The sequence below is a fragment of the Bombus huntii genome, chromosome 1 (assembly GCF_024542735.1).
Source record: "Bombus huntii isolate Logan2020A chromosome 1, iyBomHunt1.1, whole genome shotgun sequence".
NCBI lineage: Eukaryota > Metazoa > Arthropoda > Insecta > Hymenoptera > Apidae > Bombus > Bombus huntii.
In genome coordinates, this window is record NC_066238.1 from 12,291,869 (window position 1) to 12,317,986 (window position 26,118).

General features: G+C 42.0%; 2 protein-coding genes across 11 annotated transcripts in view; one reads left to right on the plus strand and one right to left on the minus strand.

Moving 5' to 3' along the window:
• LOC126863494 (E3 ubiquitin-protein ligase MYCBP2) overlaps positions 1-26,118 on the minus strand; it is a 261,502-nt gene that overhangs the window by 13,789 nt on the left and 221,595 nt on the right. The gene's annotated exons all lie outside the window — the stretch shown is intronic.
• LOC126863599 (uncharacterized) lies at positions 571-25,550 on the plus strand. 2 transcript variants are annotated; one of them, XM_050613900.1, is made up of 4 exons: positions 571-1,347; positions 21,494-21,913; positions 22,550-22,842; positions 23,324-25,550. In XM_050613900.1, exons 1-4 carry the CDS (start codon positions 1,141-1,143, stop codon positions 25,086-25,088), a joined length of 2,685 nt encoding a protein of 894 aa, XP_050469857.1. In that variant the 5' UTR covers positions 571-1,140; the 3' UTR covers positions 25,089-25,550. The 2 variants fall into 2 exon arrangements, with proteins under 2 accessions (XP_050469857.1, XP_050469866.1); XM_050613909.1 differs by lacking the exon at positions 571-1,347 and adding an exon at positions 18,446-18,603.

Below are 26,118 nucleotides of genomic sequence, written 5' to 3' on the forward strand. Positions count from 1 at the left end.
AAGTTCATATTTCCTGGTATTGCTAATTTTGTCTTCCTACTTCAAACCGATCAAAATAACACATACAGAAACCACAGAAAGCGTATTCTAACACAGGAGAAAAGGAACAAATGAGGAAAGAGCAGTAAAAAAAATATAACCCGATATCAATCGCTCGTCAACAGGTACAATTGCTCTCCCACGAACATAACTTGCTTGGCAAACCGCACACAAACACGTGTTACGTAAAGCACGGTCACGAGGACCCGTGATTCGCGATAGACAAAGCTGTTTGGCCGTAACTTGGTCAAGGTCAACCCTTGGAAGGCAGAAAGTCCGGTGACCCTGCGACCTGCACGAAAACCGGTGTCCCGATCCTACGAGCGAGCCAAGCCCTTCTCTCTTCGTCACGTCCCAAACAGGAGGAACCTCGTCGAACCGGCGTCGAACAGTGCGCCCCTCCGGCCACTCGAACACGCTTCGTAGCCTGGCTTTTATCTTTTCAAAGACCGAAGAGGGAGAGTAACGCAAGAGAGCGAACCAAGGCAAGGAATACGGTTCTTGGTGGGGAGGAGACACTGATCGTGCATGCCACCGACCACAGTTTGAAAGCAACCTCCGTCATGATCGCGTCAGCTGGCTTCTAGTTGCCCCACCTCATCGGAAACAAGCCGTCCGCGCGCGTGTTTGGATTAGCTCGCGGCGGGTATCCGCTCGAGCAGTTTTCCGTCCACTTCTGATCTCCCTGTCCTCGAGCGCGTTCCGGATCACTCGACAGAAATCCTGTTCCGAAAGGATACAGGGATAGGCGCGATCGATGCCTTTCTAGAGTCTAAAATCCAACGATCCGTGGTATTTGCCCTGACCTTTGTTCGTATCGCAGCATTAAAGCATCAAGCAGGGTGTGTCTATAAGAAGTTTTCTTTACAAGGAAAGTTTTCAAGTGTTCGATCAATCGAGACAGATGTAACCGACTTCGAAAAAGAGAAAGAGGGGTCGAGGAAGATCCAGATCGATGAAAGTGTGCCTTGCGTACGAGTAACGGTGTGCTGTAAACGATGTGAGGAAGATCTTCGCACAAGAGAATCGAAGGCGATCGATCGCGGTCGTTGAACAACGCGGCCTTTTGTTCCCTCGGAGGATCGTCTTGGATCAACGAAGATGAGCGGCAGAAGAAGAGTGTTTAGTGCCCTGAATGGGCTAAAGTGTGATCGTGCTATCGTATGGTCGGTGTTTTTGTGGTGTCTAGTATTTCTGCTTGGTAACGTGGAGAGTGCACCGCCCGGAATATGCGCGATGGACGAGTGCAACTGTACCGTCAAGGCACACCGTTGGGTTAACGTCAAGTGTGTCTTCTCCAACGATCAGGTGAATGAAACAAACAAGTACCCTCTTCGTGACTAACCTGCGATGCACGCGATGCAGACATCCTCAACGAAGATACCATCGTCACGATGTTATACGTCCCGATTCACGTTGCGTGTAGATATCTCTGTCGCTGAAATTCATGTTACACGTAGATATCTTTGTCGCTAAAATTCACAACCGCCATGATAACGATGCTGGAAACGTGCGACGCAAATGCGCGCCCGATGACTAACTCTCGGCTTCCAACTTCGCGCTCTGCGCGCTATAACTTATTGTTAGCATCTCCCGTATATACGATCTTTCTTGCGCGATCTAAAAATGGAATCTTTTCGCGGTTCCACGGTCTAGCTAAATAGTACGTTTACTCTTGCTATAGTGTCAAAACTCAAGCAGCTCCTTGTTCTTAAGAACAAAGGTTTCTTTCAAAATATTAGAAACACGTGTATCTCGTACACTTGAACTTCAACCTTAATCAGTTAACTTCTTATCTTTTGACAATATTCGATAGATAGGTTCCGAAGATATTTGTCTTGAGCTTAGAACATTTTCCAAATCTAATTTAAACTCGAATTTAACCGTAGTCTAACTAAAATTTGGCCTAACCTAAACCAAATTCAATATATAACATAACCGCAAACTCAGACCCAACCTCACCTGCACACTCGATGCTGTGATTTACTGTTTTGTAAATGTATGCTACGCCACGTGCAGTAACTCTTGTAACGAACGTAACTTTCCAACCGGATGTTTTCTAAACTTAAACTCGGTATTTCTGGATTTTATTCTTTAAAATTAAATCACATACTATTAGAAAATATGCAAATCGAAAAAACGTTTTCCAAATGTCTTACAAACGAAGTTTTAAATCATCCTTCGAATTACCAAATCTCTGCATTTTCCTCCCAAAATAAGTCGATACTGTACTCATAGTACAATTTCTGCCAAACGATTACTATTTCTAATTTAACCGTAAATTATTGAAAATCGTTACTATCCAGCATTTACGACAGTCGATGGTGAAAGTTTCTAAAAAGACAGTGTGGATCGCGCTCCATTGCAGGAATTAGCGTACAAATCATTGGTCCGTGAATATGGCGGGAATCACATAGTAACGTGCACATGGGAAACTCGAAGGCATAACGGTCTGTACAGGCGTCTCCTATGAGCACATTTTGGCGCATTATACATATCCGGAGTCCCACTTGCCGTTCCCGTTGTCAGCCTCGCTTGGCTGGATGCAGTCCAAGCGATCCACCGACCAGCAGTGGCACGGTACTCGTTGCGAGCCAACCAGGCTCGTTCTCTCACCTTCAGCTTCAAGCTGGAACTTCCGCAAGAAACTTGGAATCGAGTTAGAACGGATGCACCGGCTGCTAACCGGATAACAAATTGCTATTGTTGTTGGCCCGCGTTCTGATACGATGAAAACGCGATGTTTTCTATCGGCGATCAAAACCGTCAACTCAAAAATGGAATTACCAGCAAGAAGCAAATGGCTCGCGAAAAGTTTCGAACCGATGCTTCTAGGAAATGGAAATGCTGAACAACGTAAAATTCAATCTTACTGATTAGGTGTTATACGATGGCTCGCGAAAGTATTTGAACGTTTAACCATAGAAAACTTTTATGCGCTTTTACAAGATTTTTTGAAACTTCATTAGCACCGTAACGAGGCATGTTTGTCAAGACCATATTTGTTAAACCAATTGAGAAACATATATATAGAAATTATAAAATGAATTATATAGGAATTACAGAATGTATGTAGAAATTATAATTCATAGAAGGTACATATCTACAAGTATTCGAATACTTTCGAATGCCACTGTGTATATGTAGTATAACTGTTTCACTTCTCAGATGATCTTATTCTGAAGTTGCCAATGGTACGTATCGAAAGAAGATCGTACTTAGATGGTAATAACGCGTCGCGTAATTGATGGTCTTGATTTCTATGGTTGATAGCCGGGTTAAGTATCGATACACGCTACGCTTCTTGACTGTGAACTGGGTTCCTCATTATTGCCTATCGGTATTTCGATCAGAGTAACGCACGGCAATGCAAGGATAACCAGTTCTACATAACGTTTGCAATGCAGAAATTTATTCATGGTCCGTTAGCGATTTCTTAGATGTAGTTGAATTCATAAACGATGCTAAAACTCCTTACAGTTCTACGTATCGAAGTTCTTCGTTAAAAACTCTTGATACGAGATTGAAATATCGGTATGTTGCTATTTTGTACTTCTGTTATCATCGAAGTATAGTTTCTCTGTGAAGTGGCTGCCGAGTCGACTATGTATAGTACGATTGAAAGTAATTTCTGTCGATCCGACAAACGCCTGACGCGACACTCGTAGGCGTGACACGCATTGCAATGTATACCGGGTGTCTCGAATCAAAGAATAGAGGAACGATCGACGATTCATTTTTTCTTTGTCGCAAGTATCGTAAACCTGGTTTTAGTTCAATGACATCATTCGTCCGCGATGGCCGCCGATAAAATTTACTTGTTAATCGAATCAGATCCAGCCACGACGTCACTTATCGTTCCAGCGTAGTTAATTCTATTTACAGACCCAGTACGGTTATTTGCGTTAAATGCCCGTCAGGCTTTCTTTAATCGTGGGCTTTCGATTATGATAGTCAGTTGAATGAGATACCAATGGCGTTGCAAGCAACGGTTACATCACGATAGCGTTAAGTCGACAATTGTAATTGCGATTTAGTCCCCGTGGACTCAAATTGTATTCTTCCACGATCAATCGAAATTACTTTATCGTGGAAGAGTCAAAGATAAGATAAATCTATCTTAGGTAACACGTAGGTACCAAACTGTTCGTATACATATCTTATTCATCAAATCGTTACGTCAATGCGATCGATAATCGTATTCCTGTTGAATATTAAGCGTCGATCGTCTCGTCAGAATTCTCGATTCTCGTGCGATAGCGAGAAACCGATTGGAACACTTCCTCGACAACGCACGCGGAGTCGAGCACGTCCGTCATTCCCATCTGAACAGTTAAACGCCACGCCGGTTCGAGGAACCTCGTGGCACGAACCTCGTGTTTATACATTCAGAGAGGCACCGGAGCCGAAGGGCAAACCCGTGTAGATCGACGCGATAGGTCCCACGAAATCGTTTGCTGGTGCGTTCGCCTAAACCTAGCGTGGCTTCCGCCGCGCGCAACTTCCGGCCGAAGGGTTAACCAAGCTCTGCAAGTCGGCGGTCGTACGAGGAACGAAGAGAGACCGCCCTGTATAACATGTTGTCGTCGATTCCATCACATTTCTCCGCGTCTGACCGGCGTCATTGTTCTCCCATCAGCCCCGTAAACAGTTTGATCTTCCTACTGGTTCGTAGTTGGATTCGAAAAATCGGTGATTAACCTTATCGCCGACCGTCGGGGAGAGGACGTTGACCGCAAATTGCTGTAGCGCAACGATTCCAGTTATAGAGCATAGGCGTGTGCCATGCCGTGTTGGGTTATGCTGTTTTCCTTGATAAACGAGCAGCGTGTCGCAAATTCAATTGCTGGCCGATATCAATGGCCTGATCAGGACCGGCGTACTCGTCAATTAATAACGAGGTCAACGCGTGCCGCCGATTAATTCCATCCAACTTTCCTGGCTTTCGAACGATACGATACGATAACGATTGTGCACAGTTATGATCGTACAAGCAAGGCAAATAAAGCTGGCGATCGGATAGAACGAGCGTGCAGTCGTGCGAACGATAAAAGCAGCCAGTTACAACGGAAGCGAACGTTCCCCGGTTATAAGCGCGAGGCTGCGTATATGTACATGTATATGTGTATGTACAATGTATACAGGAGAATAATACAAGAGAATAATACATTCGACCAGTTAGTTCGTCGTCTAATTATCTGATCCAATTATCGTTCGGACGATTTCTGAAAATGGGGCGATCGTGACCTATAGATCGGACCACGGATTTCAACTAAACGACGACAATAACGACAGTTCGTGCGTTCACGAGAGCTGGTCGCACCTCTGCGAGGTCTTTCATACCCGCGCCGTCGGTCGACCAACGCGGTCGTTGGATTAATAAATTGACGGTTCACGGGGTGTCAGAGGGGGAGAGGCAGGTCGCGGTGGGAATTTCATGCGCACAAAACGGACCACGCGATGGCGAGAGAACACCGCGTCGAACCTCGCCTCTGACTGCTGCCCAATCCTTGCTCCGGCTCAATTTATTCACAATAGGCTCTTTCAACGAATTACACTTCGGTCCACGACGAATCTCTGGGTGTTACCGAGCGGCTGACGCGTAATCATGCGGGTGCGTTGTGTGGTGCGATGACGGGGCGCGGAGGGGAAAAATTATGGGTGTCGTTTATCGTCCGGACGGCGCTCACCCCGTACGCGGCCACGTTTTCCCATTTGAACCGGCTACAACCCGTTTCTTTCTCTTTTTTGTATCTCTTCTCTTTCACAGTGCTCCATTTATCGCTCGGTGAAGACTCGATAAGAGTCAGCCTCCTTCTGGAATTCGTTATCGAACATCGCGGATAATCCAGCGTCGACATTTTTGACTTTCGAGAAGAAACTAGGAGAATATTGAACCTATTACCATAGATAAAGCTTCTTGCAATAAATATCACCCATTATCTATGAAGGGCTGCTGTAACGAGAGACGATAAATCAACGTTCAGTCTCTATCGAACGTTAATCAATCTCTTCGTTTCGAAACAATTTCTTAAACAAATTTTCACCCCTTATTTCCTATTCCACGATCGAATACCGCATAGTATTCAAGCGAAGTAACGATCTTCCGTGTCTCGACGTGACTCTGCCTTCATCTTGTGTGCGTCATCGCAATTGAAACCCACGGAAATCCTTGGCGGAGCTTGACGCTGGATCTAAGCTGGTTAACGCACCAGATAACTTCGATAACCCAATAAACCGCATGGATCGAGATTGCAGCGTACGCAGCGCATTATCAGCCAGGGCGACGATGCGTTCGTGTATCCCCAGCGGGCAGATAAATTATTTTAGGACAGTCCTCGGTACACAATACGTGCACGCGCATCTGGCCCGATTGCGGTTTGCCTGCTTTGTCTGGAGAATTCGCTCGGGGGCGTAGATATAGCCGACATCCTGCTTCGTTCATTCCCGACGATAATTCTCTGTAACACCCCGCGAGCACACTCGAGTTATCGCGATTGGCCACACGTGCGAAGTGGCCCGCTTACTCCATCTCTCTCTCACTCTCTCTCACTGCTGCTCCTGTTCTTGTCTCTTCGTATGCAATTCGTCGCGTACACGTTTACAAAATCGCGCAAGAATTATTCATGAGGTATGTCGACGTCTAAAACAGTAATGAGACGATTTGGAAGATTTTTAATTGATCATAGTTCGAAGTGTCCTTTAATCCTCGGCTTCAGATTTAATACAATAGTACTATAATTCATATGATTTTTTTATACGTTTTATTCCTCACAAGAATACATGATTTATAGAATAGTATGTTTCACATAACGAGATATAGATTACTGCTTTACAATTCCGAGAAGAGATTCAATAATTGCTGAGATCATTTGTCGATCGTTGAAACACGCGATCTTGTCGAGATCTAAACGTGGCTTCGTGAAAGGAAATGTCGCAATCGAAACGTCACACTAGACATATGCGTGTTGACCGAGTCTCTCGTACCACGGCTAAAGTTCCCCACGTTTAACCAGTCGATTCGTAACAGTTTGTGTAAACAGAAGTTTCTGTAAATTACTCGATGATATACACCGAAACATTTTCGAATGAACGATATATCGATAATTTTCAGTTTCTCCAACACAGCCATAAGTTGGAATACTTTGCCAGCTTCTCTATTGTCCCATAAAGCAGATATATCACCATCTTTATATTCTAAACTTTCTTCATAATTTAAGTACGAAGTGCCGACATCATAGCAGGTGTCGCGCAAAATAATGTCACAGTAACTATAACGTATAACCTTCTCCCTTACGTTATTACGTTCATGGCGAGTGCTCATCTACAGCAGGTAACCAGTTTATATTTTAAATATATCTCGTGTCTTAAATACGAAACGTTGGCACGTTCTCAGGTGCTATGGATGGCACTGGCACGTGGCTAGCTCAGAAGAGACGTTTAAGAAAAGTTGAGGAACACTGATGAGCACGTTATTACGCTCATCTTTCTTTTTTTCTGAATATTATCCAAGTTACGTATCCTCGGAGGAAACTGGACTAATAACGGGCTTATTGTTTCGAGTTCTCAGCTGCAACCACGATGACCTTGTCAGACCCATGGCGACGTAGGTCGACCGTGTCCAGACCCAAGTTTTTTCTGTGTCTATTCCCGCATTTCCGTCTTAAACGCCGCGTTTCTCAAGTTTTCCACGGAAATAAAAATTCGTTCCGGGCTCAGTTTACCAAGGAAATGCATGAGAATTGCATTTGTATCACTCTGTCTGTCGTGATTTTATCGTACACGATCTCGTCTTACAGCTTCCTTCCGAACGTAACTATTGTTGAAATACTCGCATAAATCTTATTGCAAAAAATAGTTTAATAGTCTTCGATGTTATCGCGTTAAATGTCTAATTTGAGAGATTATCAGGATTGAAAATTAGTTGCAGTTAGACTGAAACGTCGTTGATTCGAAGGCAAAGCTGCTGACAGACGTATTATCCAAGTAGATTTAACTTTGGAACGGTACTCGACGTTTTCGAGTGTCTCAAGTAGTTCACAATCTACGACGCTATTCATGATTTTAGGTGTCGCTTACGAACTACTGCGATACGCTTGTCAGAAGCATCATATAGTTATGTTACACATTTGCTATTAATACAATTAACAGCAAGCAATATACACGAATAATATTCTATTAGAGAGTCGTAAAATTCAAATGATACTTGCTAAATTGCAGAAGAAAAAAATTGTCATTATAAATTATATTAATAACGATATTACCCCATCAAGGATCAGCGATTGCATTAAGCATTTCATTTATAATTTTGTTTCAATTAATTCACAAAAAATAATTCTACTTTAAAGTATTATCTATATTTCTCCAAAAGTTAACATTAGAAAATCACGATGCATTCGAGATCTTATGGCAACAAAGAGACGCTGTTGTGTCAATCCATCGAAGAGGAGCAGTTAGGTCCGTAGTGAAGGCTGGATGCTCGAACAATTAATCGAATTATGCGTGGACGAGAGGACGCGCCATATAATGGCGGGGGATCCGCGTATCTCTCAGTTTCGTGTGCCGGGCGACCCCACACGGATAGGGGAAAAGTAATTTCGTGCGCGGGTAGAAGGAGCAGCGGCGCATACACCATCATTCCACGAATTAACTTCCGGCATTCCTATGACGAGCACGGCGCTGCAAGCTCCGCGAAATTCATGGGACACGATATCGCGGGGGTGCACACTTTGGCGCCCCTAGCTGCACCACACGCGTGTACAAGCGTAATGCAGTGGTTTTGCGGCCCCGCTCTTGCGGTCTGCCCGCTAACGATGTTATGAAATAATACCGCTGTGGATAGAATTTAAAATCTTCCCACTTCTGGTTTTCCAAATCTGACTAATTGCATTTCGAGTACTTTGGATTATTTTCTTTCTTTTCTATTTTAGCACTTGAAAAACAAGCGCCATGCATAGGCTCACAAAGTGAAACAGAAAAGATTACGAAGCATCTGAAAACTTGTAAATACTATTTGTGAATATATTTCTTCTTTTACACCTAATATTTTGAAATTGTACTAGCACTGCAATGAGATCTAACTATCGTGATTATATCGGTAAAATTTGAAATGAATTTGGAAATGTATATAGAAATTACGAGGATTAGCAACGAAGAATCGTTGAAAGATTTGGATAAAACTTTTTCTCGCGAAGAAGAAATAGCTGAGGCTCGTTTAAGTTGCTAGGATTTTTGAAAGAACTTGATAAACGCAAAAACGTCATATAATTTCTACGACGAAAGCACGCGGCGTCGAGCACACGAAGAGAGTTGCTTGCAAGTTGATCCATCGATCGGACATTGAACCTCGACTACCTGGCGTCTCGTGTTCACGAGTCTCTCGTTTCGTACGTGCATCGTCTCGCAACATGATTCGAAGTGAACAAGAGGCAGAAGCACGCTAGCCGATCCGATCTACAGGCATCATTATCGGTTAACACCTTCGAATCATCTTCGAAAACCTATCTCGTATTCCGTGTAATTCCAAAGGCTTACGCAACGTTAGCGTGGTTTCGTTAAACGAGTAGGCTGACTCGAGTACGTCAGGTTTGAAACGGAAGTTGCTCGACACACTTTGCGGCAGATTCTTTCTTCCAAGTAAAAGTCACGTTGTTTGTGTCGCCTTGTAGACTTTTTATCTCCTACATTTCGATGGAATTCGTTGCTCCATTTTGATTACATAAATTTACTAGGAATCTTTTTCTTCTTGTCTTTTCTTTTTATGTTTAACCTAGAAGGCATCGTGCTTGATTTGAGAAAAGGAAATGAGAGAGAGAAGAAGGGATGTGACGAATTTTATAGATGTTTTATACATCTATTAAAGGGGTACATCGACTTAACCTTCCTTAATTGTTCATTTTTTGTATTCATTTTTGTATTTCACAATGAATACGTCAGCCTATCACAGGGAAATATTTATATACTGTTAAACAATATGTTGTGTTTAATAATTATAAATTATATCTACTTTCATGTAATTAGTTTTCACATATTCATATTGCTTTCATACAAAAATTGCTTCTATGGTATAGATTAAAGTCATTATATCCCTCAAATGAACCATACCAATTGGAATTTGTAAATCGTAGGGATAACAGTTTTGGGAGTATATATTGAAAATGTATATTGATAATTGGCGAAATAAAGATCAGATCTCGACTTTTACAAAATGCATTTCATACTTGTGAAATATTCCGCACCAATAGGTATTATTTGTAAACGAGCGAAGCTTAATGAATTGGAAAAACATTGGCTGTAACAATTTCACGGATGATGCTACCGATTCGATGCATGGAACGTGAAAATCGCGTGATTCTCGCTCGAACAATTTTTATCATTTTTCCCCTTGCTGTTCTCTTACATTTCCATTTGATAAATATTAAATCATGGAGCGTACATCTACATATAATACAGTTACGAGGATTAAATTTCCAAAGACATTCAGAGAGCGATTAACAAATAATGCAAGGTACGCGTCATGTTCTCAGCAGCAACGCGTTAAACGACGAAAACTAAAAGACCTCATTAGTGTCGCGCCATTTTACGAATTCAGCAGAGATTAATAACCTCGGGAAGTACGCGGTGGGAATTTTAAAATTGTTTTCGAAGTTTAAACCGCGTAACTGGTTTCCAAGAGCTAACCAGCCTCGAGAGTTTCGTGCGATGGTGAACTTTCCTTACCGTACGATACTGTGTTTTATTTTTTGAATATGCTTCGATGATTGTGATGACTCTCCCTTCCTGCGTCTACTGGAATTTTAAATTCGCCGTAGCTTCCGGTAACAGTAACCAGATCCCTTTTGCGGTTTCGTCGAGCGTTCGTTCGGTTGCAACTGTGTCAAGTAACGATCCTCCAACGCGACTTCGAGCACTTTACAAAGAGAAACTTTCGACATCTCGACGAAGGATTTACCGAGAAGTCGAACACTCGAACCCTGACTTCTTCGTTGTTGCTTCTACGACCGTGCAATTGCCAGAAGATCCTTTTCTGTTTCCTAGTTATTTCCACTCTCCTGTTCTGCCTTCCTTATCAACCTCGCTGATACTTCGCTTTTCTCTTTTCCACTCTTTTCTGTTCTACGTCACCTGAATCCTTCTCTTGCAATGTTTTTTGTTAGCTTCTTTCTCTCTCTTTACTTCTCTTTATGTTTCGTACTGCAATTCTAGTTCTTCTCATTCTTCGTCAACCTTTTCTATTTGCCTTCCTTCTTCTACCTCCTCCGTAGAATACAAACCTAATTTTCTTTTATACGCTGCTTCGAAAGGACGTTTATCGACTTCGATATACTGCTCGACGTTTTAAAATTTTCTTTCCTAAATAACATTTTCTAAATTGAGAAAGGCGTAGTCTGTCGTAAAGATGATAAAACACGTGTATAAGGAAAAACTTCGATAGTGTGATTATTCGCCTTATGTTTTAAATCATTTAGATAACGTTGTTATTTTTATTATTAAGAACCGTGTATTTCAGTGTAAATGTTAAGACACGTGAAATGCGTGGCTTCGTCAGACGAAAAAATACGTAGGAGAACAAAGTTCTCTTAAAGTGTCGTTATGGTGCGTGATAAGACGAGAAGAATGCGTTTCACCGGAAGTAGGCTTATAAGGTATATAGTTGCGGATTTTTATGCAAATTTATATTATCCTGAATATAACTTAAAGGGAAAGTAAATATTAAAATGAGCACTACACTTTGGACATTTTATATATCGTTTACATATTATATGTATTCCGTGAATTTTTCTACGTTATATACTTTTTATAAATGCATAAACATCTACTATTTATTTATAACCATTTTGTTCTCCGAATTTTATATTCCGATCTTTTTCCATTGAAAAACCATTCCACTGATGAATTATTGAAGAAGAATCGCTTAGAGTTCACACTTAAGGGACACTGTCCTCTGTCTCGTGATATATATACTGAATATGATCCAGATGAAAACAGTCGACCAAATTATGGATATTACTTAGTAAATAGTGTCATCGATTGCTATTGTTAACTTCCTCAACGAAGGCACCTGCAACACGTCGGATAGAGTTAGCCGAATTTCGAATAACTCGATTACGATTGTCTCAGGCTGAATTACAACTACAAAACACTGACTATCCTCGACGAGAAGAGAGGGTCTGTTACTAGGTCTGTTCCTAGGTTTCTTCAATTAGCCTCTGTACTCGCCGCCAAGTTCGCCACCGAGCGGAAACTTTCGAAAGTTTCATTGTTCTTAAAGCGACTCGACTTCTCTGTTGCCGATCCTATTGTCATCGCAGATCAACTCGAATTTCCATCATAAGAGAAACAACGTACGGCTAACAAGTTTTTTTAACGATGGAAACCCTTAAAAAAGTACGGTCCGCAAGTAATAAACTTGCGGCGTAAAACACGAGAAGCATATTACCGCTTATCGTCGTTTCACGTTGGAACAGTTTTTGATAAAAAGCCAAATCTGATTTAGGCCTCAATTATCCTCTCGGTGAAAACTTGTATTTTCAAATTCTATGCGATACATCGTCTTTGTGATCTTATCATTTGGTAGAGTATTTTTAAAAATACAGTCCGAATTTCAACATAGTCGAAAACCACGTAACTCAAGCTCTACATCTGTCGAATTTAACACCATTTCCACGCACGTAAATTGAGAAAGGAATAAAGAAAAAAGGAAGCAAGGGGAAAGACACAAGTACTGTTCACGTAACTCAGGCGGATTTAGCATTCAAGAACGAGCGTACAGTACCTTCTGCTCCTGTGAACGAGAAAAAATTGATTCGTACTGTCAGTTGCTGTCCGTGGATCGTACATAAAATCAAGCTACGAAGCGTTAGTTCTCGCTGGGCTGGAAGCGCACGTTATAATCCACGGGAACGCCATTGTCGGTCGTTCTTCAATTTCGATTCAGCCGGCGGATCGCCGATAGTTCGTGACTAGACGCCTTAAAATGCCAGCCAGTTGCGGCGGCGCTTTGCTCTCCGGCATTCGCGACACGCTCCTCGATACTGCTTAATTATTTATCTTCTCGATCGAGTATTTCTTCAACCGTATAATTTGGGGGTCGACGGTACTTCGAAACGCGGCTCGAAGTGCTTCGAACGCCTTCTGCTGGAAGCTCGATTCGAACTGGGCGTATTCTCGTAGTACAGATGCCTCGACGACGTTGCCAACAAACGTTCGCGTTTCCGACATAATTTCTCTCTCGTAATTTATACCGTCGCGCTTACCTTTCTTGTTTGTATCCGTAAATTTCTACGGAGATTGTAAATTTCCGCCCTTGCTTTCTCGCACGATGAAATCTTTTACGGCAAAGAATCATATCCGCGTGCTTCCATTTTTCCACAGTCTAGAGTGGTTTTAGCGATCAAAAGCTTCGTTTCGACGAAGTCGCGGTTGTCTTTCAACAACGCGGCTTTAATTCACTTCTGCTTTAATTTATCTCCGCAATTTATGAGACTTTGTTTAACGCCGTATACACGTTCCTATCTATCCGCGGTGGCCTATTTTTCCATGGCAAATAACGCCGGTTACGAGCTCCGAGCAAAGTCTGCTTAATCGCAAATTTAATTGATGGTTCGTTTGTTTCCCCGTTTACGTTCGCTGTGGATTTCGTCGTGATCTCGCGAGCACACCGTGCATTCGCCACCGTCTTAAATCGTTTATTTACCCTCAGGCAGCGAGCCACCCTTGTATAGTTTCAACTCGCACAGATTCCTTCCTCGCCTCCTCAGGGGCCAAGATCTTGGGAGACTCTGACTTCTCTTTCGTTTGTTTACCTTCTTCTCAGTCATCGCTTCTGGCGGCTAGTTCTCGTACGCAGCTCCTCCTTAACCTCCCCTTAAACGACGACATCGCGTTGTCGCGTCTATAGCTATCGCTTCACGACAGAAACCTTCGAAACGCGAAAACCCTACGGGTTAAGGGTAACATCATCCCTTTTGTCGCTTATGACCCGACTAAATTCGATTATTTCGCTAAGATTTCCTCACCACTGCTCTTCATTCCCCTATTGAAACTGTACACCATACGCTAGGCATCCTTTTAAGAATTTTTTTTTTTTTTTTTTCAAACACAGCGTACTGACGTTGCATGCTTCTCTAGTCTATCGATAACGTGCTGACAAATTTTCGACTTTTTCTTAGTTATGTTGCACGGTATATAGTTATGTAAGGGTATGTTAATGGGAAGTAAGTTTTGAGGTAATTAAGGCAATTTGGTAGTTTATTTAACATTAACATTTCATAGACAGATTGTGTCATCGATGATCCTCTGCATTTTTCGTTTTTGAACCTTTCACCTAGGTTGTGTGAAAAATATGTTTATCTATAAAGATAAACAAGTCTGTCCCATAGCTTGTTAAATATTTTTAATATTCTCTTGAATTTCGTGAAAAATAATTCTCATCTAATGATAAAGTAAGAATCTGCCATCGTTTTCAAAATTTGATATTATCCTCCTCTTGCATGAAGCAATTTAACGTTCTAGAATCCATACCGAAGATGCCACAATTAATTGAACGATGTAGAGACGATTACGACGGCGGAGTTTAAGAGCCGTTCATAATTCGACCGCTCCTCTTTGTGTTGGCAACTAGGTGCAGAAATAGCCGACGTTATCCCTGTTCCATCTTTTGAGTCAGCGTGCGAAATGGCACGAATTTTAAGAGCGGTCTTAGTCATTCATCGAGCGTAGAGAAATGCACGGGTGTCCTCGTGTATCTCTCGACTTACGCAGGGAACTGCTAGGAAGAGTTTTCCCTCCTTTTGGTGGCCCCGTTCTTCTCTTTATTTCGGAGAACGTCCCAGCTGTTCCCGTGCGATGCACCGAGCCTGACGTCACCGATGCACCCGTGAAGACACTCCGAGTCAACCATCATACATTACGGGGAATCGTGTTTATAAACTTCCAACTTTCTTTGGTTTCTTTCCTCGAGTAGAAGTGATGAAATTTTAATGACATCAACGGAATAATGGCGTGGACATTAAAATTCAGCAACAGAATAGATTTTAGTATTCTTAGCGGAACGTAATTGAGAAGATCTTTAAAAAAAGGAAAGACCTATAGATGTTATTGGTAGTCTTGTTGATATTACTACAGGTCTCTATCGTCGATTGTGATTTTAAGTATTTGCATTTAATCGTAAATTTTAACTCTTAAAAGTATCGCCCCTTTGATTCCATAATTAATTAAGTTGTAAATTTATTGAATTATTTATAGTGATAAACGACAAACGTTATTTTATGAAAAATAACAATGGACTAATTATAATCCTCAGCAGAGTGTATTTTTTAGTCAAATAGTTGAGTTATTGCGGAATTTTTAATTATTTGGCAAATAGGAAAAGAACAAAGTTCTCTAACAGCTATTATAATTGCAAGACGCAAACATGGTTAACATTTTCCAATGCTATTCCGTTTTATTAACAAACTGAAGAACTTCCTTTTTAATAAACTCGTGATAGTTCGTTTATTTTGTTTAGGTAATTTTTTTCAAGATTCTACCAACATTGAAAATTCGAATTTGAAACTTTAGTGTCTTCGGAGAGTGTCATAATCAATTTAGGATTTTATTTCATTACTTTTGAGAGTAGATGATAGCATGAAATCATCATAATGCGGTAACATCGAGGATTCCAGGGCATCCAAGGGAGATGAAATGGATAAAACGAATCACGATAAAACGGTTTACACGAGTAGTGGCTTGCGGTGCACACGGTGCTTATAATGTGAAGATTGCAGTAATAAGCGAAACAGAAGGTAATTCGACGGTTCCGTTTCGAGTTCATTTCTTAATGGAGTGACGGGTCAGGAGTGGTCAGCAGGAAGTAATTGCAGTCGCATCGCCGCACCCTGTCCTCGATCATTTCTCGTCACGCGATCGGCTTCATCTTTCACGTAAAGTGTAATGTCAGTATGATTTCATGCAGGTTCGTTCACTTGATCTGAATTTCTTCCGCTTTGCGTTTCGCTTTCCGTGAAAGAAAATCAAACACAACCGCGATACTTCCCTGGAGCCTAAAGTCTTGCAATCAGATTCTTGATACTCTAAACAAGATTTTTGCGTGACATATTTTCTTAGATTTCATTTTTCTCGGAAGATCGTCAATCCTTTGAATGGTATTGCGTTCTTCATAATAAACGTAATTAAGAGACATTTATATGCTGTTATGTTTAAACATACGTGTTGAAATATTTATCGAGAATAATACTTAGCCTCGATTCAAGACAACTCCTTATATGAATAAAATTATAACGCTTCTATATCATAGGAAAAATTACAAATAGAATAAAAGAAGTGACGGCAGTCCATTTCAAACACATCTATAAAGTTTCTTAATATAAAGGCACGATATAAAAATCGAAATCGCAGGAGAAGCGACAGTAAAACAATTCAACTTCTTCGAAACTATCTTTTTACCAACATCAAAACTACTCCATTATATGAAGACCCAACTACTTAATTCTGATACACATTTGTCTTAATCCATCCACAAACTTCCTCTATTTATTTAAATATGTATTTCTCGCTCAAACACCATGTCCACGAGTTTCCACGAAGTAGAAGTGGCGTCCCACTACTTCATAGTAACACGCGTACTCCTCTAATCAGGCTTCACAATCGAGAAACAAGTTTCGAGTAGTAATTTCAAGCGACTTGCAGACACACTAGCCGCATTGTTCTCGCGGCAGATTCTCTGACACCGTTCCCATTCCTTCGCTTGTTTCGCGTCCCGGTTCGCCCGGTCTAATTAACATTCGCGTGGGCGTTAATCCGTGCAACGAGCGTGTCGACGCGCGACAACTCGTTTCTACAAGACGTCTGATCGACGCGAGCCTTTTCCACCTGACCTCCGCCGATGCACGAGTTCAAGGTGAGCCTCGCACGGTGGAAAATTGTGACGGAGAATTGCAATAGAAATCGACGACGCGACGAGAAAAACAGATGGCGGATATGTGTTACAACGATTTAACCGTGTCGCAAGAGACGAGATCGCGAGCGTGTGGATTAAAAGCAGAGACAGAGGAGCGACTATGTGAATCATCGGTTCACTGGTGAACGCATGGAACATGGTAGCTGCGATCATTCCAGTTGCTGTCTCAGAACCGAGGAAAACTCGGGATACTTGTTGCGACACTTTGTGGTTTCGATGTTATGCGTCAGGATAATTGCAGAATTTAAATGGGAAACGATGTAGAGGCTAGAATAATTTATTTTAACCTTCAAGATTCTTTTTAATTTCTAGGATAATTTATTTTCATTTTCAGGCATTTTTATAAGTTTGAGAAAGTAAAAGACGATCTTTTTAGAAGAAAAGAATGTGAATTTTATGCTGAAGGCAGACGTAAATCTTAAATGTAAAATGCTACGATAATTTACGTATAGCTTTTAAAGCTAGTTAGTGGAAAGTAGAGTTTAAAGTCGTAGATATCTTATTTATACTATACTTTTGCTTCTTTATTCTAAATATTAACAATGATTTCTTAAGTTGAATCAGGGTAAGAGGGAAGTAATATTTTTAATGTACAAGTAGGAAGTGAAACATCGAAGTTTAAGTCTTCGTTAAAATGTTTTAAAGCAGCATTTGACGTGGTTTTCCACAAAGAAAGGCCGAAGCCTAGGGCTCGATGAGAATTTTTAGTGCAACCAGATGGCCGCGTGATTTACCAGAGCCGTGACAGAACAACAATTATTTAATTATCTCCTGCACAGGCTTTCCATGGAAGAATATCGTATTTCTTTCCGGTAGGCCACGAAACGCATTACAATGAATCAAGACGTCGCTAGGAGAAATCACTTGGGCTGCTTACTCTCCAATGGATGTTGTGATATCTCGCGAACCAAAATATCCTCAGATAACGAATTTAGCTGCGCCACGAAGGTAAAAGGGGCAGGCCTTCCTCCGAAACTCGCAGAGAAACGAAATGCGAGGATACGTACCGAGAATAGCGCGACGAGAAAGATAAACAAATTGTCGGAAATTCCGATCCGAAAAAGAGGAAGTTCCACCGTGAAAGTAGCAGAAATCGCATAATCTTCGAATGAAACCTCGATCAATCGAGTGTGCAATTTTGTTCCACAGATTTTCACGATCTTTCAGTAAATTTACAATTAACTCATATATACGCAATCAGAATTATCTATCAAACATAAGTAAGTTTGAAGCTTTAATATTTCAAATTTCTATATAAATCTCGAAATAGACATGTCCAATGGATAAAAACATATTATCACTAGAAAATAAAAAATTGCTAGAGGAAATATTGAAATGTGTTACAGCTATCTACACTAGGAGTATCCGTACCGAAGTCGACATTTTTCTTGGCGTTAGATCTCACCACAGGTTGACGATCGTTAGAATTTTTTCTCGAGTTTTTCACTATAGGCAGAACGCAAGATACGAGGGTATTAAGGGATTACAGGAATCGTCTGCCGGAGGCTTAGCCGGTGAACTGACGCGACGCCTCGATTTTCTCGTTCGAGGCTTACTAAATACCGACGCGAAGACTCCTCGAAAACAGCTTTGCTTTCCAACAGGTACAATGAATCCTCCTAACGTTCACAGTAGTAGGTTTTGGTCTTTTGTGAGACGAACTGAACTGTCTCTTTCTTTAGAAATTTCAGTAGTCTGCTTCTCTCTGTCAGTCGAAAAAATGGGCTTCTACATGTTTGTCTGATTCAACGTCACCTCTTACTCCAGTCCCGATTTCAGCGTTATCGTTCCGTCGATACACACTATACTGTTTCGTCGACGCGTTGCATTGGGGCTGCCACCGTGTTTTCTCATGTAAATTTCAAGTTCTGCTGCGGCTTACATCGTGTTCAAACGTCGGTCCAAAAGGGATTTCCTAGAGTCGACGTTTGCGCGGTCCAAGCGACGTGAAAAAGCGTTCCGAAACCTTTCCAAACTGTTACCAGATAGCTTTCTACCCCTTTTATAGTCTCTCCGTCTATTTCCTTTTTTTTCTTTTTCTGCAAAGATAAACTCTACAACGATTGGAATATAAATCACGGACGTTGCACGCGTACGGGAAATCCGAGGAAAAATGAGATACAACCAAGCCGACCGACAGACGTATTCCATTTTTCCGGCCATTTGGAAACGTTAGGAAAAACATCCTTTTGCTTGTATCCTATTTTGAGTTTGCACACCATGAATTTTTCTTGCACGACTTGTTACGAGTCGAAGGATTGACGACAGATATTTGTTTTTTTCTATTGCCTTTTTCCACGTTGATGCTTCCGAGGAAATCGATGTTCCCTGGAGGTAATTGCTCGTATACGCGACTCGTTCGGTACACAATTCAAAGAGAAGTGGGGAAACAGCGGAATTATTGCTTAGCATGGCGTTCGAACATTTCATTAAACTGGCGCGCTGACAAACGTGCAGATAGCGGGGAACAGTCAGGAAGCCGACGTCAGCGGAAGTACTTTTAAAGGTAACTCGTCGTGGGCCAACAATTTCGCTCCCCACCGTCTCTCTCTTTCTCTTTCGCTGAGAACGTGATTAGTATGTCACCGAAAACGCAAGCTTCGCGTGCATGTCTGCGTGCTTAATGATGGCGAACAAGCTAATTCAATCAACGTTCACCGGTCTCGTCGCTATCATCCAGTCGATTCATTTTCGTTTATGCTCGCAATTCGAAGAAACAAATTTACATGCGTCTCGATGAACGCACGAAGCTACTATGAAATACACTTTTTGACGATAAAGTCACTTGAAACGTGCCTCGTGGACGAGCAATTAGAGAACGAGGAGGAAACAATTGGTTCGTTCCGTTGTTTAACAAGGAACCAGGGGCAATTCGATTTCTTGCGCTGTACGAGCACATTCGAATTTCCAGACCGGTTCTTGCGTTTCATTTCATCATTGTTGGTTCAATGGGAGCAGAACGTCGTTAGCAAACCTTTTCGACACGTAAATGGCAATCCACAGAACGGCACATCGATCGTCGCCGTTTCGTTATATAATACAAATCTGACTATGGAAAAAAGATGGGTACAAAGAGATACGCAACCTTGCACGCATAACCAATGATGTAGATATTCCTAGTAACCGTACGTGTTACAGTCGCGTGATTCATTTTTCACGCGGACTCGACCCGCAGAACCATTTCCGTCTCATTATCGATTCACCTCCCGCTCGTCGAACCAAGAACTCGTTCACGCTACGTCTAACATCGATATAATATTTCCGAGGACTTCAAACATGTTGTATCGGATACAATTGCATAGCATTTTCTCTTCTGAAAAGTTTGATGCGACATATGATTTTTACCTTTGACAAAATGACATTTTGAAAATGACGCGATATCCATTTGACTGACAGAATGAAAAATATACCTTAATTATAGGTAATTGAATTTCATACACAGAAAACGAATAGTATTGAAAATTTCAAAAGAGAAGGGTAAGAGTGTTTAATTAATAATCGCGACATTAATTCGTCAGTGATTCCAGGTCGTCGAATTTCTCCTGTTCTCTCTTGTATTTTTTCTTCCTTTTTCCTTCCATAGTTGCTACGACCAGTTAGCCTGGTAATTCAGTCTGATAGAAATTCACTTGTTGATTTTAAAACGCGACAGGGCTAAAGGACTTCCGTTTCATTATGGAGATTTTTAACTATCTGATTATTATTCATCGCCGCCCGAGTCGTAACACGTAAATTATTCCGAGAAATTATTCCCGGGGGTCTATTAAAATCCCTCTGCCCAACTCCCTCAGCCATTCGTCGCCTCTCTTTTTATCGTTACGAAATTACGAAAGCAGAATCCCATCGAGAAGATGATATTTGCAATTACATAAATTTTATGACGGTTCAAATTGAACTCTTCTGTTCCCATTGCGTGGAAACCTTGACCATCTGTAGTGCCAATAAAAATGGAAATATTCTCAACCTCGCTTTGACATAGCTAATTACAGGTCATCTGAATTTCACTGCTAGTTTTTCGCAAATACCAATCATTCACCGCTCGATAAATTCTCAATTTTCCTCGCGCGTATGAAATGAGAACGAAGAGAATGAATTTTGAAAGACGTATGAAATAAGACGTTTCGAAGTGCAAAGTACCTTTACTCACAGAGCTCTCTATACGTACAGTCCACTCGCAGGTTGTGTGTATATTTATCAGATATGCATCATCAGTCAGCTCTCGACTACGATTCACAGCAAAAGATGATTTATATCCAGGATACACCTACCTACGATAACTCACGTCACTCACCCGCATTGTAACCCAAGTCCCACCTCTCTCGACTCGACACCAAACAACCCTTATAATATTGAGGATTTACAAAGTTCCTAACATCCTTTACAACCTTTCGAAACTGGCACAAAGATTAAAATACCTCTCTTCACTGTTAACGCGTCAACCAACAGGATCGACATACTATAATAACCAATTTTATTTTCTTTTTTTGTTGTTAGGACGTGGAGTTACTGGAGGGAACCATTCCATCGGATGCGATGGAGGTGGAGGTCTCTCACTGCAGGGAGTTGAGGATCCAATCGGGTGCTTTCGCGGATGGCGCTCCTTTAAAACGAGTCCACGTGTCGGGGATCTATAGTCTGGTGGCTAAGAGGCAAGCCTTTCAGAATTTGAGCGCCCCGAATACGCATCTCGAAGTGTCCGAGTGCAACAGCGTGATCCTAGAGAGCCACGCGTTCAGGAATTCGCGAGGGACACTCAGCGTTTCGATATCGAGATGTAGGAACGTTGGAATCAGACCGAATGCCTTCTCTAGGCTGCTCTGGATCACGATTAGGGAGGTGCCCACTCTGGAGCTGTCCAGCAACGCGTTCAAACTCGAAGCTTCTCAACACGGCAGACATGGACCAGCGACCAAGGTCAAGTCTACACTGATCAAATTCTTACATTAAAAAGTAGAAAGGTGACGACATTCTTTAGAATTCACTTTGGGATTCATGATCATTTATACGACTTTCTTCCGAGATAAATTCGTGGAAGTGATTATACGTTTTTTGAAAGATCGAATATTATTTATGTTTCTGGGCAATGAAATTGAAAATTTATAAAAATGGGGTCAATCAATTTGGCTTCTGTGATGCTCGTATATATTTAGGATTCCGCCGTTCTTTATCCGACAAAATTTTCATGGTGAATTTTGTGTCGTTTAATTTTAATTTTGATTTTAATTTGACGTTATACTAACTAAAATGTGATATTGCTTTTTTACCTATGTTGAATATCTGAATTGAAAATCTTAATAGAAGTTCTGGTACACGTCAACAGATAACAAGAATTATGCATTATAAAATAATAGAATTCAAACTTCTCCGACACAGTTCATTTTAATGGCTCTTATATTTCTCATTTGTTTCGACGTAACATAAATCCATCGCGATAAACGGAATACATACGCGAAATACGTTTGGCTAGAAATTGGCGATATTCCAACAGGCTAGCCGCAACAGTTTTCGACGAATTCGCTATAATCTCGATTTCTAATTCGGCTAGTGCAGATTATGTTCCAAACCGTGAGAATCATGGAGTTGCCGACAGCGGTATTCCCATCGGCGGTTGCAGAGGTTCGGATGGATGATATCTGGACAAAGGTGATCCGCAAGAATGCCTTCTGCGCGATGACGATTTTCAGTGTGACTATCAGCAACGCGACGATCTTAGAGATCGAGACCGGAGCGTTCAGCGACAGAGCGTTAATCCAAAGCCTAGAGTTCGTCGACGTCAGATTGAAGAGCATAGAGAGGGGAGCCTTCCGGGCTGGCCACGACAACCTCACGATACAATATTCAAGGTAGATCCGCTCGTTTCCCTTTGTCTCGCTTACTGTTTGATCAGGCGTGTTTGTATTCTTACTCGCGATTGTTAAGCCGTTACTCTGTTGTGCGTTACAGTTAACGAAAGCTTAGATTTTTCCAACGTTAGAAACGTAAAAATAATGTACCATCGCAATGTCGTTAAATTTTCTTTTTTTGGTAGTGAAAACGTAACGTAATTATGTGTTACGCCATTATATCGTAATATAATTTCCTCCACCTTGAATATTTATCCCATTCGGTAATGTCTCGTGTTTGCTTTGTTTCAAAGTTGACAAGCAAAATTAATTACGCCATAATTTAGTGGAGAGATTAATATCTGTAACTCGAAGCGAGATAATTCCATTTTCCATTCGTGAAAACACGCGAACGTAGTTAAAAACTTTACGTTGAAACTTCTGGAGATAAAGTTTCTGTAATGTGCAAAGTTCAAGACAAAGTTTCCTCTCGCGTTTGCAGGTTGTCCGAAGTAGAGACCGGCGCCATCGACATATCCGCTGCCACGGTCAGCTTCAACAATAACGAGTTCTTAAACCTGCACCAAGGCGCGATCGTTCTGCATCAGTGGAATCACATAGCCATCGACTACAATCTCTTCATCGATCTGGAAACCGACGCGATCATGGCAGAGGTGGACGCGACATCAGCGCCCAACTTCGAGTTCTCCTTTACGGGGAATCACATAGAGAAGGCGAGACCTGGTTCCTTGAAATTCGCGGCGATCTCGCAACGAGTGAATTCTGCCAGAGTCGGTAATAATTACTTCAAGGAGAAGTGCAGATGTGGCCTGGACAGTTGGACACGCGAAGTGACGGGGAAGAACAGCTCTGTATCCTGGATGATGGATTCGAGCTTCTGCGTAGTCGACCAACTTCTCGACAAGTGCTTCAATCTCCCACAGGGCTACATGTCCATGAGCAATTTTACAAAAATTATCTGTGGTCCTGGCAGTCATATCGTCTGTGAGAAGCCATCTGCTAAGCCAGAGCCAAGCGTCAGTCCACCAAGCGTTGGTCCACACGTGTATCCAAGGCACAAGGGTTACTTCGACGTGGAGATGAGCGACTCTGAGCAATTGCAACGCGAGAAGAGGATTATCGTAGTGATCTGTGTGGTAGCTGTATTCATCGTGCTGGTGGTCATCTTAGCTTCCGGAATTCTGTATATGCGCCGTAGCGGCGTGTGCCCAAAGTTAACGTCCGGTCATCTGATAAACTTTGCCAGCTGGTTGTCACCCAGCAGTGGAATGACCGCTGCCACTTCTGCCAGATCGATATCCAGATTAAGCGTGCACGAATACGCAGGACTTCAGCCGGAGACACGAATTCTGGAGGTTGAGACTCAAGCAGAGCCGGCGGAGGAAGACGAAGAAGATGCCGAAGGATTGTATCCTTATACCGAGAACAAAGCGACGCAAACGTTACCCGAGGAGTTAACGGAGGAGTACCTGAGGGATCTCAGAGAACGACTGAACGATCCTGACAACTACAATCAGGCAAGGGACATGATAGAACACCTGTACGATCTGATTAAAGTGGAAGAGAGCTGCAACAATAACAACGACAGACAACCATCGGGCAGGGAGGAGAACACGTACGATGTGATTCAGCCGAGACAAAGGAGACTCAGAGGTGCAGCAAAACCTTCCGTTAGTGTCGGTACTAAAGCACCGTCTTTGGAGAAACTATTGCCCAGTGGAATACAACCTAGACCACCTCTGACGGAATACACGGAGCCACGAGATCAGAGGCCTAACGAACAGAATCACTTGTACGCCGAACTACCTGGTGACGAGACGGTTCCCAGTACCAGTAGACTATCTCAACCTATCCTGGCGACTTTGGCTGGAAGAGCGCCGCAACCATTGCCGCCAGACGTCGTAAACGACCATCTAATCAATGATCACTCGAACCAAGCATTCGCTAGCTCGAAGACTGAAAACCACAGGCCTCCAGACAGTCCTAAGTTCGAAGCTCCTAGAAATCAGGGCAGACCCATGAGTTTTTTAAAGGCTCTCGGCGAAAGTATTCTCGGCGGATCGAAAACCGGCAACAACAAAAGGCCCAATTCTCTGCTCTGTGAATACGCCGAACCGTCCGATGCGACTGCCCATCTATACTCGGAACTACCCGAACCTCAAACGTCGACTCCAGCGAGCAAGATGGCCAACAGACCGCTACCCACCAAACCCGACCAAGATTCCGTGAACGTGGCGAGGGCATAACGAACGCCCATCGTCGATTGTCTGTGATAAGTGCGCGAGAGTGGCAAGACTACTACGAAGTGAATCGTGCTCTCTCGTTCTTTTTTTCCTAATAATCGTTCGTCGAACAACGATGATTTTCGTGCCTGGTGACCGAACGTGTTAGTAGAGTTTCGTCGAAGAGGAACAGTGCCAGATATGTAAGAATCGAACACTTTTTATGATTTTTATGATACTAGTTTAAGAAGCTTTTGTATAAAAAAAAGAAAGAAAGAAAAATAGGGAAATTCATAGAAAGGATGAACATTGTTCGGTTTCGTTGTAACTTTTCTTTTGTTTGTATGGAAGAAATAGTTAATTGGACGAGCGATGAAAGACGAGTTTTATTTAACGACTGGCCCCGAGACGCGAATGTATCATAGATTTATATATATATATATATATTTGCTTCGTCAGGTATTATTAAAAAAGTATTCCACATTCCTCCTCTGTCTTTCATTCGACCCGGTACGGCCAATTACGCTCTCCTCTTCGATCCGCCTTCCACGAGTTCGTGGAATTATGTAGCTGGATGCGATATCCAGTTCCGATAATTTCCAAGTTTCAGTTCTCTCGAGACTTCCGCCATACTCTTAATCGTTCCATCAGAAATTAATTTTAGACATAACGTGACGGCACTGGATAATCTGTGAGAACTATAATCGTTATGGATAACTCCCTTGAAATATTCTTCCTGGACTTGTCAGAACCATAAAAGAAACTATACGTGTAAAGTAGCTAGAAACTTCTAAGAAATTTCATTTTGCCTGTGACGAAACCATGACCATGAACCTGGTCGCTGTTGTACGTTCGCAACTTTGTCTTTCCCACGAGGAAATCTTGTAGCTACGAACCGTACAGTTGTCTTGCATCCACCGAGTTTATAAGTCGTTTTTCCCATAGGAAACCTTTGCAATTACGAACCTCGCAAATGTCTTACGCCTGTAAAGTTCCTTGCTACATTTTCCCTTTGGGTTAATCCCGTAGTTGTGGGTTGCAACACTATTTTCCC

Coding starts and splice junctions, on each gene's coding strand:
- LOC126863599 (XM_050613900.1), top strand. CDS start 1,141: ATGAGCGGCAGAAGAAGAGTGTTTAGTGCCCTGAATGGGCTAAAGTGT. Junction 1,348..21,493: donor GTGTCTTCTCCAACGATCAG/GTGAATGAAACA, acceptor TTTTGTTGTTAG/GACGTGGAGTTACTGGAGGG. Junction 21,914..22,549: donor GACATGGACCAGCGACCAAG/GTCAAGTCTACA, acceptor CGGCTAGTGCAG/ATTATGTTCCAAACCGTGAG.